The 20,554-nt window shown below is 32.7% G+C and overlaps 1 protein-coding gene across 1 annotated transcript in view; it reads left to right on the forward strand.

Moving 5' to 3' along the window:
- Positions 1-12,932: 12,932 nt before the first annotated feature.
- Positions 12,933-20,554, forward strand: part of mrpl23 (mitochondrial ribosomal protein L23) — a 38,449-nt gene continuing 30,827 nt past the window's right edge. Inside the window, 2 exon segments of the mRNA NM_001002052.2 lie at positions 12,933-13,016; positions 13,564-13,686. Coding sequence (NP_001002052.1) covers positions 13,000-13,016; positions 13,564-13,686 — 140 coding nt within the window. The 5' untranslated portion in view covers positions 12,933-12,999.

Below are 20,554 nucleotides of genomic sequence, written 5' to 3' on the forward strand. Positions count from 1 at the left end.
TTTGTCTGTCTTTCTTTCCTTCAGTCAGCCATTTAACCATCCATTCATCCATCCTTCTTTTTTCATTTATTTGTTAATTGTCCATCTGTCTGTCTGCCCGTCTTTCTTTTTCTTTTGTTCATTCATTTATCTTTCTTTCTTTCTTTCTTTCTTTCTTTCTTTCTTTCTTTCTTTCTTTCTTTCTTTCTTTCTTTCTTTCTTTCTTTTATGTATACATCTAACTATCCATATATTCATCAATTGATCTTTCTTTCTTTTGCTTGTTCATTCATTTTTCTGTCCATCTGTATGCCTAGTCATCCATCCATCCATCCATCCATCCATCCATCTTTCTTTCTTTCTTTCTTTCTTTCTTTCTTTCTTTCTTCATACCTCCATGTCTAACTGTATCTCTTGCTTTCCCAGAAAACACATAGAAAAACGTCTTCTGACAGTGAATCACCAACGTGTCGAAGAGGCCAATAGCCTAAATGCCTGAAAGATTAGTTGCGACTGGCTCAGATTCTGTAAGTCAGCCCTTTTGCACCTCAGGATTCTGCTGGCAGAGCCGTGGTCATTGGATAAGGCTGTGGGAACCTCACCTTCGCTGTTCACTCTTCTCCAATAATCACACAACCACTAAACGGCTTCACCTATCAGCTGACTCCTGGCTGTCATCATTTTTACTTCAACTTATCTGCGTTATTTAAAGAAATGTTTAGATTTGGACCTAGAAGTAGATTCAAAATATAAGGGAAAGGTCACCATCTTCTGCTCTTGTCTTCAGATGTGTGTTTGTTCTTGGTGTGTGATTATGCCAAGTTCAACTTTACAGTGGCCCTGGCTCAGGGTCAGAGTTGAGCGTGCTTTGGGGCCATGTCCAAAGGAAGAGTCTCAATTTACACATCAACTATACGACTCCGTTGAGAAGTGCTATAAATAACAGTTTGAATGATTGGTGGCAGGGTCGGCTTTCCACGGACTGTGAGGATAGAGTGAAAAACAAACGCTAGTATACATTTATAGTGAATAAATTTGATTATATCTGCACTGTAGAAAAAAAAAATCTGTTAATTAACTGTATTTTGTGTTTTCTGTTTATTTACTGTTTTGATGTGCATGAGACCTTGATCTCTGCTCTGTCGAATTTTAATGTTGAAACTTCAACTCTACAGTTTACCAAAGTGAATTTTATGGACATTTTAGTCGTTTGCAATAATATGATGTATTAGAGATAGTAGATAGAGAAATAAGTCAAATGTAAAATAACAGAAGGTTTTTGTAGTGTAATATACAACACCAACGTTGTTTTAGAGATGTTTTCTGTAATAAAAATTCTAACATTCAATTTCCACTTGTATTTTGTAATTACGCTATTTTAGGGATTTTTTATTTAATTTTTTTGCATTTTCAGAGAGTAATACACTGAAAAAAATGATTCAAAGATGATTCCTTGGATTTACTCAATTTCTTTACGCTAGGAGGTTGTAAACAATTTATTTGGGCTGAATTTAAACAAACAAATTAAGTTGAACATTACTAAACTTAATTTGTTTGTTTAAATTCAACACAAATAAATTGTTTGCAACAGTTCTGCATGCAACACTTTTTTCAGTGTACGTAATTTTCCGTTAATATTTACAGACTTTAGACTCAGCACACACAGATACATTGTTGCTGAGTCTTAAACTGTTCAGTAAGCACTGCAATGTGGATTCCTTTTCCATATTTATCTTGTTCCTGTTTCAACCTTAAATTGCAAGATGATTTTCTAAATAATTTGCTTGTTGATCCTCAACTTTGTTGTGCAGACATCCTCACATGACTCTAACCTTGTTTGTGTTGTCTAATGATGAAAGTTTTATTTGTAGAAAAAACTAAATAAAAAATAGATATAACAGTTTTGTATTTTTTTTTCAAGCAAATTGTTTTAGTTAATCTACATAACCTAAAAATGTTTGTTAAACTTTATTATAGAATATAGTTATATTTACAGTGTTTAATGTTTTATTAAGCTTTTTTTAATCATTATTTAAAAGCTTTTGTGTCTGTTTTTTAAACTTTATAGAATATTTAGAGACATCGTGCATAAATACATGAATTAATCTGCATAATTGTAACATAAGAATTAATATTGATCATTTCGGATTTTTTGCCATGTTGAACATGCATCAGTTTTAGTCACAAACAAACAGCATGGGCCAATCTATAAATGGGATATTATTAAATTTTGGCTATTTATTAGTACTTAAAAAGCACAGATTCTACATAATCTTGTTCTACTTTCATAACCCTATACCTAAAACAAACTACTACACTACCTGACAAAAGTCTTGTCGCCAATACAAGTTTTAGGACCAGCAAATATTAACTTGACTTCTAGTTGGTTATTTAGTATCAGAAGTGGCTTATATGAAAGGCAAAGGCCTCTAGATTACACTTATTTTTATCAAACTTATTTTGATCATGCCTTGCCTTTGATTTAATTAAGACAGTAAAGTCTGACTTTACCTAGACAAAAATATTGTCAATTAACAGAAATAATGTACAGTATAGACTAGAAATTCATGTTGTAGTGGAAAAAGAACAAATATTGTGTATGACTCCCATGAGCTTGGAAGACTGCATCCATACATCTCTGCAATGGCAAAGTCTCCTCCTTCATTTTACCCCTGCAGACATGCTTAATAATGTTCAAACTGGGGACTGGGCTGGCCAATCCTGGAGCACCTAAACTTCTTTGCTTTTAGGAACTTCAGATGGAGGCTGAAGTATGAGAAGAAGTATTATCCTGCTGAAGAATTTGCTCTCTCCTGTGGTGTGTATTAATGAGCAGCACGAATGTCTTGATACCTCAGGCTGTTGATGTTGCCATCCACTCTGCAGATCTCTCGCAAGCCCCCATACTCAGTGTAACCCCAACCATATTTTTTTCCTTTACCAAACTTGACTGATTTTTGTCAGAATCTTGTTTTCATGCAAGTTCCAGTAGGTCTTCTGCAGTATTTGTGATGATTGGGATGCAGCTGAACAGATGATTCATCAGACAAATCTACCTTCTGCAACTTTTCAAAATGATCAACTAAAAGTCAAGTTATTATTTGTTGCTCTTACAACTGGGATCGACGACAAGTCTTTTGCCAGGTAGTGTATTTCAATAACTATTAATAACAACAAATGAGTTTACTGAGCTAAATGTCATAGTTACTTGTTAGGTGATAGCGATTATTTTTCCTTAAAATAAAATGACAATTTTTTTCAGTTGAGAAAATATCAACATTATTTTTAGAATAGTTTTTTTTTTTTTTTTTTTTTTTTTGCGTTTGTTGTGTTCCATTGATTCAAGTGCTAAATACAAGCAAACAAACAGATTAATAAATGTTTGCAGATTTTTTAAATATATATTATATTTGATATTGTATTTATTTCTCAATAAAGCAGGCATATTACAAATATGAAGTACAATCTCACTAAAGGAACTGGAGTGCTCAATTCATTGCATCTGCAAATGCATCCATTTATTCTCATGGAGCAAGTCTGCTGGAATGTTTTGGACCACCTTGATTTTTACAGTTGCAGATCTTTTTCATGTACATTCATGTAACACAATATCCCAGTCAATGCAATAATGGAAAATATGAGTGGCATGGCCGTCCCTCAAGGAAATATAAAATGCTGTTTGACAAAAGAAGAAAAAAAATAGCAGACCTCTACAAGCCCAAGTATTCATTTTAAGCGAAAAAGACTTTTCCATCTTCCTGTCTGGATCTTCAATTTACAATTTCCCCTTTCCTTTTTGGATATTTAATATAACTTGAGCTGGGAAAGTTTCCATAGCTTTTCTTGTGCCTGCACTCCTGGCATCTTTACTCACAGTTAACCCCAATCTTTTTTAAATAATAGTAATTAGTCATTTATCTTCTATTATAAATTTTGCCTGCATGACTATTTTACTTTGCAGACTGATTTTTCATGCAAATATTATACTGTAAGCACGTTTGTAGTATTCAAACAAGTGATTAAATAATTATTAATTGTAATGCAAATAATTGGCATATATATATATATATATATATATATATATATATATATATATATATATATATATATATATATATATATATATATATATATACAGTTGAAGTCAGAATTATTAGCCCCCTTTTGATTTTTATTTTCTTTTTTAAATATTTCCCAAATTATTTTTAACAGAGCAATGAAATTTTCACGGTATGTCTAATAATATTTTTTCTTCTGGAGAAAGTCTTATTTGTTTTAGTTCGGCTAGAATAAAAGCAGTTATTAATTTTTTAAAAGCCATTTTTGGGACAAAATTATTAGCCCCTTTAAGCTATTTTTTTTAAAAATAATTTACAGAGCAAACCATCATTACACAATACTTTGCCTAATTACCCTGACCTGCCTAGTTAACCTAATTAACCAAGTTAAGCCTTTAAATGTCATTTTAAGCTGTATAGAAGTGTCTTGAAAAATATCAAGTAAAATATTATTTACTGTCATTATGACAAAGATAAAATAAATCAGTTATTAGAAATAAGTTTTTAAAACTTTTATGCTTAGAAATGTGCTGAAACAATCTTCCCTCCATTAAACAGAAATTTGGGAAAAAAATAAACAGGGGTGCTAATAATTCAGGGGGGCTAATAATTCTGACTTCAACTGTATATATATATGATGATATATATATATATATATATATATATATATATATATATATATATATATATATATATATATATATATATATATATATATATATATATATATATATGTCATAAGAAGTGATATTGATCATTTTGGATTTTACCCCATGTTGAACAGTCATCAGTTTCAGTCACAAACAAACTGCATGGGCCAATCTATAAATGGCAGCATTGGAAAACAGTGTGTGAACAGACCTTTGGTTGAAGGTTGAGAGGAGTCGGGTTGCATGAGTACTTCTCCTCTAACCCACCCGAGCCCACCCTTTGCTAAACATTGGCACCTTGACAAGGCACTTTTGCACTATGATTCAATTACAAGAACCTTGGCAAACTGTCCCAAACCTAGGAGCTCTTTCTAATATACCTCAGGTAGCTGATAAGTAAATTTATTAATGACCAGGTTGCATTTTTTGGCTTTGCTGAAAATTCTAATTGATTTCTGATAAATAAAAGTTACAATTAACATTGCTAAGGTACAAGGGTATGTTTTATTTTCAAATGTTTTCAAATGCAATAATTTTGAACATACTTCTTTCACATTGTCATGCTGAAATATTTTATTGTAGAATTTAAAGGAGAATCTAAATTTAATCAATTTTGGAAAAGGGTTTAACATAACGAAATTTGGATAAAATGAAGTGCTTTAAATACTTTGTGAGTGCAATTTGAGTATCTGTAAAAATATCTGTATCAATGTAAAAAAAAAAAAAATCTGTATCAATGTAAAAATCTGTCAAATTTACAGTAAAAAAGTGGCAGCTGTGGTTGCCAGTTTTATAAATTAATGAAATACGGTAGTTTAACGTGAAAATTAGCAATTACTTTTATGGTTTGTACCATATGTTTTTAAAGTGAAAAACTAGCAACCGGCAAGTAAATCAGGTCATTGTGACTCTATACTATATTGTCGTTAATCTGGATGGTTCTCCATTTAAAGGGCACTTATTTTAACACTTTTTTTTAAGATTTAATATAAGTCTTTTACATATCCAGGACGTGTCTGTAAAGTTTCAGCCCAAAACACCCATCAGATTCTTTATTATAGCTTTCAGAATATCAGAATTTTCTGATCTGAGCACAATGAACCTGTTTTTGTTGCCTTTGCCTTAAATGCAAGTTCTCCCCGCACACTATCTCCACCTCGTCTGTGTCAGATAAACGGCACAGTGACAGACATGAAGGAATCAGATGTCATGTAACTTTTGTGAAAGTTCCTACAGTAGGAACTTTCTCAATGCTTATTTGATGTATTTGTTGTGGAGTTTATTGAAGCCTTTCGATGAGTCACACACAATACAAAGTTACAAAGTTCATGCACACACAGTGTATGTGTTTAACTTTTCACCATTTTTGCATGACAAATGTGACAGGATACAAATTAATATCCACTGCTGTATCCGTTATGTTAATGTACAAAATGATCTTGTTTTAACGTCCACAAACCGGAATTAAAGCATTTTTAAAATAATTGTACTGACATGGCTGTGGTGATAAAGATGGTAAAATTGATGTAATTCATTACAAACATGCACTGTTTTAAAAACATTTTAATCTTATTCTTGATCCCATTTGATGATGACTGAAGATCATAGAGAGCTGAACAGATCTCTTAATTCTAGTTGCTTTGTGCATGTCCTGTCTTGTGGAAATTACTGTACATACATTACTATGGAGATATGTTAATATACGATTGACAATCAATTCAGTGGGCAGAGAAACCACACTTCTTTGTCACGTTGCGGTGGGACTCAAAATGGAAGGGATTTGAATCTTATTTTAGCTCCAGGAAATAAAAAAAAAAGAAACGTAGTGTCTTTATATTACCTCCAATATCACAGTGGAAACACTATTTTGTACCTACACACAGTTCTGTCAAAACAGCTTCCAAAAAATTATTTTCATCAGAGGTGCCCTTCACGTTAACAAAATGAAAATGGTCAGACAGGATTTTTTTTTAAAAGTGAATACCAGTTTAATTCTGCAACTGATTTATGACTATGTTGGTGATATAGTGTCAAGCACAGCACTAAGATTAGGTAAAAAAAAAAAAGTTATAAGGGCGTCACGGTGGCACAGTGGGTAGCAGGATCGCCTCAGAGCAAAAAGGTCACTAGTTTGAGCCTTGGCTGGGTCAGTTGGCATTTCTGTGTGGAGTTTGCATGTTCTCCCCGTGTTCGTAACGAAACATTACTTTATTATGAATTAATGCTGAGATAAGGTATGCACTAATTATGAATTAACTTTAACTACAACATGATTCACATGAGTTCATGTGTGAATAATGGCTACCTTAATTACTTGTTAGTTCATGATTGTTTGTTAATTAATGTATTAATTGCCACATTAGTTTATGCTTAATTTAACCATGATGAACTCATGATATGTTAATGTATAATTATGTTGTGACTTTACTTGGAGGGGCACATCATCATTAACCGATTCTTAACTACTCATGAACTCCTTATGCACGTCCAACTAGTGAGTTTACACTGAACAACAATAGAAAAGTTTTCTGTCAACATCAACATGAAGAGGAGTTCATAAGTAGTTAAGGATGAGTTAATAGTGATGTGCCCCTCCAAGTAAAGTCATGACATAACTATACATTAACAGCTCATGAGTTCATGTTGGTTAGATTTAGCCTAAACTTAAATGTTAATTAATACATTAATTAACAACATGTACTAACAAGTAATTAAGGTAGTCGTTATTTACACATGAACTCATGTGACTCATGTTGTACTTAAAGTTAATTCATGATTAGTGCATACCTTAACTCATCATTAATTCATAATAAAGTAATGTTTAGTTTACATATGAATACATCATTATTCATGTACTGTTATTGTAAAGTGTTACCTTTGAACATATATTTTTTTAATTGTGCAGATGTGACTTGCTGGATGGGGTGAAAATTACATTAGACTTTGACACGTGTCATATTTTTTTTAATTTAAAGGTAACATTTTTAAATTTTAGGGAGTGCTGTCGCCTCACAGCAAGAAAATCGCTGGGTCGCTGGTTCGAGCCTCGGCTTAGCTGGCGTTTCTTTCTGTAGTTTGCATGTTCTCCCTGCGTTTGCGTGGGTTTCCTCCGGGTGCTTCGGATTCCCCCACAGTCCAAAGACATGCGGTACAGGTGAATTGGGTACACTGTAAAAAAAAATCGTAACAAAAAAAAGGTCAAATGACTGGCAGCTATACGGCTGCTAAACAAAAACCATAAAATTACGGTAAAATGTCTTTGTTGAAATAAAGTGCAAAAAATAATAAATCTACAGATATTTTCATTAAAATGATTACAGAAAAACACAAGTTATTTTACAGACTTTTCCTAGATTATTACGATCAAATCCGTTCAATAAAGGTATACACTAAGAGTTTTACAAAGAAACACTGTTATTATACAGACTTCTCCTAGATTATTATAATCAAACATCATCAATAAAGTGACTACACTAAAAGTTCAAGAGAAAACAATGTTATTTAAAAAAAAATTACCTAAATCATTACAGTTAAACACCTTTAATAACATGCCAAGACATGCTCATGATCGTAATTTAAAAGTTTTATTTTGGATCAAAAAATTTTGAAAAAAACAAACGAGATACAACTGATTAAAATTCTCAACTTAAGTATTACAGTTGTTACATCTTATTGAATAGTGTTTATGTAAATTATGTAGAGGTTTAAGTTATATGGAATGATTCAGTTACAGATCTTAAATGAAATGGAACTGTAACATGAAGGGGACACTGACAAATGAGTGCAGAGGCAAAGGCAACAGTCAACACAGGGGCAAACAGATGTAACATTTTGCAGGGAATCCAGAGTCATTGTCAAATAAAAGGCAAATGGTCAGTCCCGGAAGCAAACAACGTAAACAATTAACAAACAAAGCAAGGCAAAAGAAGAGAACCGCATCATAATGTTCACAGTAGCAGTATAACAAGAGCGATTGTGTGCGTCTGTGCTGCTTTTAAAGTGCATGTAATTAGTTCATAATGATCCTCCGACTGTGTGTGTGCAATCAGCAGAATCTGAAACAGGTGTATGTGAGCACTCTTGGTGTGTTACTTTATTAAATGGATTTGATAGTGATTGTCTAGGAAAAGTCTGTAAAATAACAGTGTTTTTCTGTAAACATTTTATTGAAAATATCTGTAGATTTATTATTTTTTGCACTTTTTTCAACAAAGAAATTTTACCATAACTTTATGGTTTTTATTTGGCAGACATAGCTGCCAGTCATTTAACCTTTTTTTACGATTTTTTTTTTTTTTTTTACAGAGCAAGTAATTACAATTTATTACTTTAATTTTATGTAATTTTAAATGTACTTAAAAAACAGGAAAAAACACTCTAAATAATATGTCAATTTTTTTTGTAAAAAACAGACAAATTGCTGTAATTTGTCATTACTTATATAGTACATAAAATAACAGTCAAGCCGTTAATTTACTGATAATGTTTGTAATTTTTACGAACTTTTGAATATAATTTAAAATAACAGAAAAAATACTCTATAAATAATACTGTAATTTCCCTGTATAAAAAACACAAATGTCAGTAATTTGTCTTTAATAATAACGTACCTAAAATGAAAGTCAAACGGTTAATTTAGAGAGATTGGTTGTCATTTTACTAAGTTTTGAATATAATGTGAAATGACAAAAAATTAATGTAAAAAATTTAAGGATATTTCCCAGAGACGGGTTGCGGCTGGAAGGCCATTCGCTGCATAAAAACGTGCTGGATAAGTTGGAGGTTCATTCTGCTGTGGCGACCCCGGATTAATAAAGGGACTAACCTGACAAGAAAATGAATAAATGATAAATAAATAAATAAATAAATAAATACTTTGTGGTCAAACTAACTGTAAGTGTTTTCATCAAAATGTAGGCTACACTATCCAGTTTCTACTAAACTTCCAAACATATTTTTTGGTAATTGGTCCTTGGCTATCCCTATATTGCTGATTATTTTTAATTTTAGCCTTATTTGCTAAAAATAAGTAGCTACTTTCAAAATTTGGTGCTCTGTGTAATTCTAATTGTTCAGCTTTATTAATTCATGTTTAAAACTGCGCAAAAGTGAATTCTGTGTACGATATATTAGTCTACATACATATTACAATTGAAGATAGTGTGCGTGTGACTCCTAAAAAAATGATTACCTGCCTGAACTTAGACTTTAGCGCCCCCTGTTGGTGAAAATCAGCTTGTACATATTTGTACAGTCAACGATATAGGGGCAAAGCCACCAATATAAAATTCTAAAGTATTATTAATATGGCCAAAATTGTTTGTGTATTATTTGAACGTATTTGTAAAATGGGCTACTCATTTACTCACCTTTAAGTAGTTCCAAACCTTTATTAGTTTCTTTCTTCTGTAAAAAATTGACATCCATAGTGTGTTCAAAAGAAGAAACTCAAAACACTTTCTTAATCGCTCCATGTCCCTTGGAATCATTGTGGATTTTAAATTGTGCTTCATTCGGATGAGTGGGCTTGACAAACCACCTCTTCTTTCTTAAATAAGTTGGCCATTCATTACGCTGTGGTGACCCCAGATTAATAAAGGGACTAAGCCGACAAGAAAATGAATGAATATATAATCATATATCCAAAAAATAATACATTTGTTTAAATTTCTCTTTCTTTGTCAAACTGACAATAAAACATATTAAAAAAATTATTACATTTCTATAATTTCTTCATATTATTCAACCTCACTGTTTTTACCTTGTTGCTTCAACAAACTTCAACAATGAAAATAACATTTTAATTAAAATATTTTAAAGCCATTAATGTGAGACTATTATCAATAATATTTTTTTATACAAAATATAGCTGTCGCACAGTGTCAGTGTCATTTCCTCCACAACACTGTAATGTTGCTTTAAAAAGTTTGTGTGAAAAATTATTTAGGTGGTTTCTATGAAAATGAATAGTGCCACTTGAGAACATGTTCAAGATGGAGGGAATTTTTTTTTTTTTTTTATCAACAACACTTGAAAAAAAAAATCTTGGTAAATAATGCTTGATAAGGAAATACATTTATTCTATGTCATTTCCAAACATGTTGTACCTTCAAAGATGTTTTTAAAAAACAAACAAATGAAGGTCAATAAGAGTGTTTTGTATAAATGGAAGGCTAGTATCAAATTAAAATCTAATCGGTGAAGCTATTTTTCATTTTATTTTTTTTTACAATAAACTGTTGAAATGTCTTTTCTCCCACTGTCATTCAATCACCACACACATTTAAAAAATAAAAAAATAAATAAAAAGTTCTCATCACACATTAAAAGTGTATTCACAATGTATAAGTTCATGCTTTATTTAATATACAAATTCAGTTTATTTATTTTCCAATAAGCTATTTTAACACTATTTTGCTAAACTATTTTGCACAACATTCATCTTTAAATACCTCTTCGGCACAATATTCACCTTTAATACCTCTCTCCCACAACATTGTTCAGTTTCATGTAAAATTACTATTATAGCCTGTCTTATGTGTAGTATCTTATATAGTATATGTTAGTCATAAGTAGTTTTCTGTAATAGCTTATATCCAGTGTTGTGTTTGTATTTAAGATTAATGTATGTAACACCATTGTTCTGCGAGACATGCCATTTCTTTCCTCTGTATGTCCACACATGTAGCGGAATGACAATCAAGCTTGACTTGAAAAGAAATTGTCATTTATTTTGGGTGAACTATCCCTTTGAAATTATTTTCAAATTATTTAAATCATTAAATTATATTGTTTGAGGGTTGTTGCTGCATTCCATATTTGGAAAGAACGTTCAAAATACCACTTTAAGTTGGATATCTGACTTAAAGGCAGATTTATCTTTTTTTTCCCTTTTTTTTAAAAACAAGAACAATAATAATGCACAATATCAACAACACTGACACTTGAAAAAAATTATAAAAAAAACATTAAGAAAATACAACAAACAATATATGGATTAGGACAACACAGTGGCGCAGTAGGTAGTGCTGTTGCTTTACAGAAAGAAAGTCGATGGTTCGAGCCTCGGCTGGGTCAGTTGGCATTTCCATGTGGAGTTTGCATGTTCTCCCTGCATTCGCATGGGTTTTCTCCGGGTTTTCCGGTTTCCTCCACAGTTCAAAGACATGCGGTACAGGTGAATTGGGTAGGTGAAATTGTCCATAGTGTATGACTTTGAATGAGTGTGTATGGATGTTTCCCAGAGATGGGTTGCAGCTGGAGGGGCATACGCTCCGTAAAACATGTGCTGGATAAGTTGGCTGTTTATTCCGCTGTGGCGACCCCAGATTAATAAAGGGACTAAGCCGAAAAGACAATGAACATATGGATTAAAAGAATAGACTAAATTCATAACATGAAAACCTTAAATCCAGCTTATGATGGGGTGAATGCGGTTTATCTGGGACACTTTTTGCAATTTTGACTTTAGCTCTCTATTTCAATGTCTGTCTAACTGATTAGAACCACATTTTAGACTTTTCTGAAATCCCTAAGATGTTTTTTTTTTTTTTTTAATCTGATTTTTCACATGTGCTGAGTATGAGCTGATGCATTCTGGCAGAAGTTACAGGGTCCCGTTATGCAAGTACAATAAAAATAAACAGTATTTTGTTCCTTTTTTATTTAAATTGATCAATGAGCAAGTAGGGAAGGATGGTCAAAGATTATGACGGGATTGGTTGGCACAACAGAGGGCAGTGGGGTCACATTGTATCACATTGTATTTAAATAAACACACAGAAGCTTAGGTATCACAGATTACTCAAATTCACCCTACGCTATTTTTTTATTTATTGCAGATGTTTTCGGTGGACAGTTAGCATTTTAAGTTCAATTTGTTTTATCATTGGCATAATATAATGAAATGTAACGAGTATATGACAGGAACGCATTGAGGACCCGATTGTTTATAAGTCGGAAATACAAATGTGACACGGGGAAACATGAAGAAATGACCAATCTTTTATAATAAAAGTTCTCATATAATATTTAAGAAAATCGTATAAATATAAATCATTACTTTATAAATAGACTATGTTTTACTTATTTATTAATTTTTATTAGGCATTAAACTTGCATTCGTTTAGTTCACCTATTAGGTAAAGTTCTCCAGTTTTTGTATATTTAAATTTGGGAGGGCTTTTATTTTGAAAATCAAAACTCCTGTCTGCGCAGTTTTCAGAGGACGACAGTGTTCGAGGACCTTGAGCACATGAAAATAAAATCAAAACACCACATGCCAAACTAGAAATCCGGAACATTTGCTGATTATGGCGAAACGGATAATGTGAGATTTTTAAAAATGTTTCTTTAGTTCGTCAAATAAGTAAAATCTTTACTGATGTTATATAACTTATATAAACCGTGAAAATTGCATTAGCCTAACTTACCTTTAGCTTAATGCAAGGTGTTCTTGTATATACATTTAAATGATACTTTGAATTTTTGTATTAATAATAATACTCCAAATATTTGTCGATGTATTACGTTTTCCTGCTTGAACGATAACAACCCCCGCTTTTAACGTAGAAACGTACCATGGTAATGCAGCACATTGAAAATAGTGCCATTTTTTGTACTTGATTACAAATGTGAACAACGACCACGTCGTTCCTATTTAATGGTACTTTTATAATAGGTGAAAACTTTAGTATTAAGGCTGCTTATTTATTTAGGGACATGTAATCATCACAGCAATTGCGTTGTTATATGACTATGCTAAGAATAGTCCATACATGCATGCATTCATTCAAGTGCTACGGTAATTTGTTGGATTTTTAGCTATTAATGAAATTAAATCTGTTCAATATGTGATTTTTTTGTATTTTGTTTAGATACCCTTTATACCAACTGGGTAACCCCCAGCTGAGAATATTCCGACCTACCTTTAACATGACACTGGTCAGACCAGGAAAAGAACAGCCACCTGATACAGTGCAATTTCGTATTTCTATGGCGTAAGTATTTTGTTATTTTCATTAATGAAACTAGTCGTGTATTAAATACTTTTGTAATTGAGGTAAAGTTGGTTTAATATTCACACATTTGTTCAGTGACAATTGTGACACACTCCCTATTGTTTTCCACAGCACTTTGAATATTCGTCTGAAATAACCTGCAAGTGTGACGTGAAAACAACATTAACACTGTTTATTTGACTGTGAACAATGTTGTACTTTGATTGTCAATATGATTTCACTGTTTAGAGTTTGCAAATAATACATTTATGAAATTATATAATTAAGGGAAAAGTCCAAATGTGCGAATGTAATACCAACTTTACCTCTATTTTTTTAACATGTCATAACAGAATTTCAGTTTACAATGATAGTTGCTGTACTTTCCACTAGGTGTCAGACAAACCCCACAAATGCCTTTCAATTCGAGACTGTAAATTGCAGAGTGGGGATCTGATTGCACATGATGATCACAAAGAATTAAAGCATCTTAAGTGAAGCTTAACTGTAATTGCAGGCCGGTTAGATGCAACACTGCATTTCGTTACAAAACACTGGATGACGTTTCGGTGTGCGGTTGCGTGCCAGATGATGCTTTGGTGCTCCCAGACTCTCAGATTTGTTTACAGCTCGTTCGCCTGCTTAAGATCCAGCATTTTGTGTCTTTATTGATGACGTTTGTGAAACGTCACTAAGAAATACAGCCATAATTATTACATTGCTGTGGTGTAATACGAAACAGGCAGTCAGACTGTTAATAATGGGTCTAATCGGAGTCCTCACAAGAAAAGAGTACAAAGTCTGCTTTGTTTTTTAGAGAACCTCAGGGCGTACATCTAAAGCAGTGACGGTGGAGCCTTGTTCCTCAGTTATTATTCCGTCCAAACCGCACACGCTTGAAATCGGACAATATGTTATCACTAAGTGCTCAGGGGAAGTTTTTTTTCAAAGTTTTACTACTTTGAGTGTTTTGTGACGTTAATCTGCAGCACGCATCCTTGTCACCTGAATCTACATTTAGTGCCTGTGCGATCAAAGGAAGAGTGTGTTTTCTTTCTTGTTTTGAAACCATTTCATTTTACATCAAAACTGTTTTGTCTACTCCAGAGCTGCGTTTGACACAGTCCCATCGCAAACAGTACGAAACCAGACAAAGCAACAGAGTTGTCATTAAAACATTAAAGACATCCCCCTTTTCACTTTCTACTTTTCAAAGATACCCTCCACTTTGGCAAGAAGTTGTTTTACTTGAAACCAACCTGGTTTGCATAGCGATTATCAGAGCCAAAGAATTTCAAAGCACTTGTTTTTGTGAAAGAGGGCCTCTTCACAAAGAGTTTGTACTTGCAGGATTTCCGTTTATTTACTGTTCTGCCCGCCTTTTAAGTATTTGATCCATCATCAACATTTGATCTTTCATCTTTTTATTTGCCTCTTCCTTTGAATCATTTCATTTTAATGATCTTTTCATAGATCATTACAGCTATTTGTCGACTTTCTTGCCGCCTTTATAGTCCCAGTGGTGTGAATGTAACCTAGAGGTCACCGGCTAACAAAGCATCCCCCTTTTTTTGGACTTCCTCAAAATTTGGAGTGTTTTGTCGCTTTACCTCTGAGTCACCTACTTGGAAAGGCTTTCAGTGGGGCGGTGTGAGCACACATGTTTAGGGATGAGCGTGGAGTGTTTATGTGTGAAGGGTGGGGCGCAGCTCAAACTCACAGGCGAGAGGATTGAACAACAAGGAGGTCTCTATCTTTAAAAGACGTCAGCGCTTACAAAAGATAAGCCACACATGCACAAGGCACTGTTTACATCAGCTGAAGGTCATGACCGTGTTGCCTGGTGCTTCATCTAATTGATTTAATAGAGTTGAATATAAAAAATTTAACTTTTTTTTCGGTGTTGATTTTATTAATTTTTTTTATTTGGTTGTTTTTTTTTTGTTTTTTTTATTATTAATTAATTTTAATAATTCAATGATGTGAGCTGAGCAAGCCTCTGATAATACAAGAAAATGGTAGGAAATAAGATTGAAATATGTTGCAGGCCAAACTTGAACTGGATTTTCACAGTGGGGTCCAAGGCTCAGTTTGGTTCTTGAATCAAACAGTAATTTAGAAGTATGCCACTGTCGTATTTTTGCATTCCAAGATGAAGTTTGTAGTTGTGTAGAGCTGTGCTGCTCATGTGAGTCATGTGGAGTCAGTTGCTGCTTACAACGTGCCTAAAGCCTTGTCTGCACCTTTGTGTATTGTTCAAATTGACAACCCTCTTGACTATGTTCGTGGCTGTTTTTGCCCCATTGACTTCCATTATAACAATATTCTTTCGATAGCAAAGCCATGACACCAAATAATCATGCATTCTTGATTGTTGGAGTTTATCCCCATTGGGAAGAGGTAAAACCTAAAGTTTTTACTGCCGATCATCAGTTGGCAAAATTAACCCTTTAGATAGGCCTGTGAGAAAAAACTTTCAGACTTTTTAAATGGGAGTTATATTGAGTTAAACAAAAAATGTACATACTTAAAAAAAAAAAATAATTTGATTTTTATGACGGTTAACAAACAAAGGTAAAAAAAAAAAAAAGACGACAACAGTGCAAATAGAAAAAAAAGTAAATAACTGTAAAAATGTATCAAAAAAAAAAAAATAGACCACACTATAACCCTCATATTGTGCAACACACAGTATACGATGTGCATAAACAATATATGATGTGCATTCATTTTTCAAATTAAGCATATAAACAGGTCAGTATGAAAGTTGAGGTTGACAGCGTGGTGTATTAAGTAAAATAAACTTTGATAATAAAAGAAAATAAAATAAAAGAGAAAGAAAAGGGAAAATATTTCAAACTAAATAGGCTGGGGGTGGCATGTTCTTCAAACTTGTGGTTTTATGTCAAGAATGAGTTGTATGCTTGTGCTATATCAACACTAATACTCATCTGGAAGCCACAGGTCAAAACAAAAGTGCAAGAATGGCAACCATTTACTCTACAGTAACTGCCTTAAGTCTCAGAGATTTGACATGCTCCAGGAATGGCAACCGAATGTTAGAAAATTTGATCACTGAACCTCGAAGACTATTTATTTTTTTTCTAATTTAACAAAAAATAAGGCGTCAGTATGGGATGGGGGTTGAGGAGACTTTCACTACAACAAAATGCACCGCCTAGCTAATAATGACAGAAAAGCTATTAATTCAGAAAATTTAAATGGTAACTCACAATCAGGGGGTAGAACTCCAAACAGGCCAATTAACGGAGAAGGATCAATATTAATAGTAATGTAATTCCTGAAAATGAATCAAAAATAGACTACCAAAAAGGAAAAACAGCTGGACGGGTCCAAAACATGTGAACTAGATTTGCAGGTTCAGCATGATATTTATCACAGTTTGGTTCAATAGCAGGGAACATGCGAGCCAGTTTACACATAGGCCATTGAACTCTGTGGACTAAATTCGCATACTTTTAAGACAGAAACAAAGTTTTTTTTTTTTTTTTTTTTTTTTAACTGATGATTAACAGTAAAAATGACAAATTTGACCACCTATCCAACAAGGAAATCCAGCAACTATCATGAGTGCATGATTAAATTGTGTGTCATGGCTTTACAATAAAAAAAATGTCATTATAATAAAAGTCAAATGGGGGCTAAAACAGCCACAAACATAACAAAAGGGTAGTCATTTCGCTAAGAGAGTATTGTTGAATTTTAAAACTTTTCAAAGCATTTACTCCAAAATATGTGTCAAATTAAGATTTGTCACCAAGAATCATTATTTCGGCCAAATTAAGAGAGTGGATAAGTTCTGAACAGCACATAAGGGTTAAGATGCATTTTCATTGATCTATTCACAAATGTACAAAGGACTTGGATGTGTCTCTTTTCTCAACTTTCAATTGCCACTTCTCTGATAAGGTAGGGTCTGTAAAAAAGAATGCATATTTTGTAATTTCCTAAAAAAAAAAAAAAAAAAAAAAACTACAAATTATCGATTTCTACTAATCGTTGAATTATTTATTTATTTTATTTCCGATCAACTCTTATTAGGCCTTCTGACTTTATTCTGTTTTACAGTTTTAACATGCATATAAATTTTATCAAGTTCGATGACTAAATAACTTAGAACAAGTGTAATTAAATTAAAGGTGAATATAAAACATTATGCAAAAGATCAGGAATGGAAAAAAAAAAAACTAGTTCAAAGGCAAAATAAACATTTGAATGGGTGAGAAATCAGTATAAATTGTACTTTATATAAAATACTTTATATAAAATACTTTATAAATTGTTTGTTACCTCCAATACAAACCTAAGATTTTTTAGTTGCTCAGTTTATGAATAAGTTCAGAAGGTGGAGAACGCATTAGTGGACATTCGAACACATTCAACCATATGTGCGTTCTCATGACTAGAGCAATCATGTCTAATGCATTTTCGACTACTGTACCTTTGGAAGTGGTCGAAAGTGGACAAGCTAAAATTGTTTCACACCTTAGCTTTGTCTATTTAGGATCCAATTGATGAAAACTACTTTTAGTATTAGCTTTGAAATTCAAAGTTGTAACAATTAATACAAAATTAGTATTGTATTTCACTTGTAATTAACATATTTAATGGGATAAATATATATATATATATATATATATATATATATATATATATATATATATATATATATATATATATATATATATATATATATATATATACAGTTGAAATTAGAATTAGAAATTGAATTTTTTTCTTTTTTAAATATTTTACAAATGATGTTTAACAGTGCAAGGGAATTTTCACAGTATGTCTGATAATATTTTTTTCTTCTGGAGAAAGTCTTATTTGTTTTATTTCAGCCAGAATAAAAGCAGTTTTTAATTTTTTAAAAGCCGTTTTAAGGCCAAAATTATTAGCCCTTTTAAGCTATATATTTTATGATAGTCTACAGAACAAACTATCGTTATACAATAACTTGCCTAATTACCCTAACCTGACTAGTTAACCTAATTAACCTTGTTAAGCCTTTAAACGTCTTTTTAAGCTGTATAGCAGTGTCTTGAAAAATCTTAAGTTATTAGAAATGAGTTATTAACACTATTATGTTTAGAAATGTGCTGAAAAAATATTTTCTCCGTTTAACAGTAATTGGGGAAAAAAATAAACAGGACTAATAATTCTGACTTCTTGTATGTATATATATATGTATGTGTGTATGTATGTATGTATGTATATATATATATATATATATATACACACACACACACACACACACACACACACAAAAAGTATTGAAGTTTTAGGAATGGCAAATGATAACTTGACTTAGTTGATCATTTGGTATCAGAAGTGGCGTATATGAAAGACAAAGGCGTATAGATGTATTTATAGAATATCAAGGCATGGTGCAGTGGACAAATAATTAATATTGTGTATGACTCCCATGAGCTTGGTCGACTGCATCCATACATCTCTGCAATGACTCAAATAACTTATTAATAAAGTCATCTGGAATGACAAAGAAAGCGTTCTTGCCGGACTTGAGATCATCAAGATTATTTTGGATTCTACTTTTGGATTTGGATCTTCAATGCCTCCTCTTCCTACAAATGTCTTGATACCTCAGGCTGTTGATGTAGTCACCCATTCTGCAGATCTCTTGAGAGGGGTCTGGATTCAGACCTGGTGCAGTGCAATCTGAGCTGCATCCAATGCTTTTTACTACGCTCACCTAACCCCACCCTTAACCCTTCCCGTCATATTGATGTCACTCACTCTGTTGAGTGCATTGTGTCTGACATTGCATTACTAAGTGATGTAATCTAAGCTTGCATCATAAAGGCTGCATCCAGATACTATTAGATCTCTCGCATGCCTCCATACAGACTGTAACCCCAAACCAGATTTTTCCCTCACCAAACTTGACTGATTTCTGAGAGTCTGTCCATGCGGGTTCTATAAGGTCTTTTGTAGGAAACTTTTTTTTTCCTATATATATATATATATATATAAGTTATATTTTTGCATTTTTTGAACCTGGAAATTGATGTAAAATTTGCCACCTTAGTTCTGTACATTAACATCAGATTATAAAACGCTCCAGGCTTATACAGTGTTAATAGTGAATGGGGAATCAAAGGTCTTTCGTGTTGGCAGAGTGGTCGAGGTCAATGGGGGGCCGGAATTGAAAAAAAAAAAAAGATTCTTCTCCACTCCAAGATCTCAGAAAGCACTTAGGTCTGCTAACTATTCGTCTCACTGTGGCTCGAGTGCTCTGCTGTCTAGGAATTGCTTCTCTCTCTCACTTTCACACAGACAAATGTACACTTGTATGCTTCTCTCTCACATGCGTTTCACAGCCAAATCTCCACTTCATTGAAATCTGGGCATCACAGCCTGGTGCTGACTCTGAAAGATGTGCATACAATACACTTTCTGAAGGAGCATCTGTTTGTTGGATTTCTTGGAAAATGAAATCCAACAGAAGAAAGATCTTGAATTTTTTAATTATTTTTTTTTATTGCATGGATTGACTTGTGGACAAAATCCTTGTTTTTCAAAGCAGTTCAGTGTGTTTTTTACATTAGCTCCACTTTCCTGTTTTCTGAATGATACTGGTTGGGTCTTTTGTAACTCAAAACATAATGATAAAATTTAGTTTTGTTTGTTTGTGAAATAAGATCATGTCACAAATGCTTTTCACTTCATTTTAGTCCCACCAAAAGCAAACCATTTAGTGGTTCGCAACCTAGAGGTCAGTAGAGATATAGTTGAAGATTATTTGTCATCTATGAGATCCTAAAGTGTACATCTTAATTCAGTTATTTGGATGTGGTGGGGTGGGGCCTTGAGGTCGAAAGTA

The sequence above is a fragment of the Danio rerio genome, chromosome 25, assembly GCF_049306965.1.
Source record: "Danio rerio strain Tuebingen ecotype United States chromosome 25, GRCz12tu, whole genome shotgun sequence".
Taxonomy (NCBI): Eukaryota; Metazoa; Chordata; class Actinopteri; order Cypriniformes; family Danionidae; genus Danio; species Danio rerio.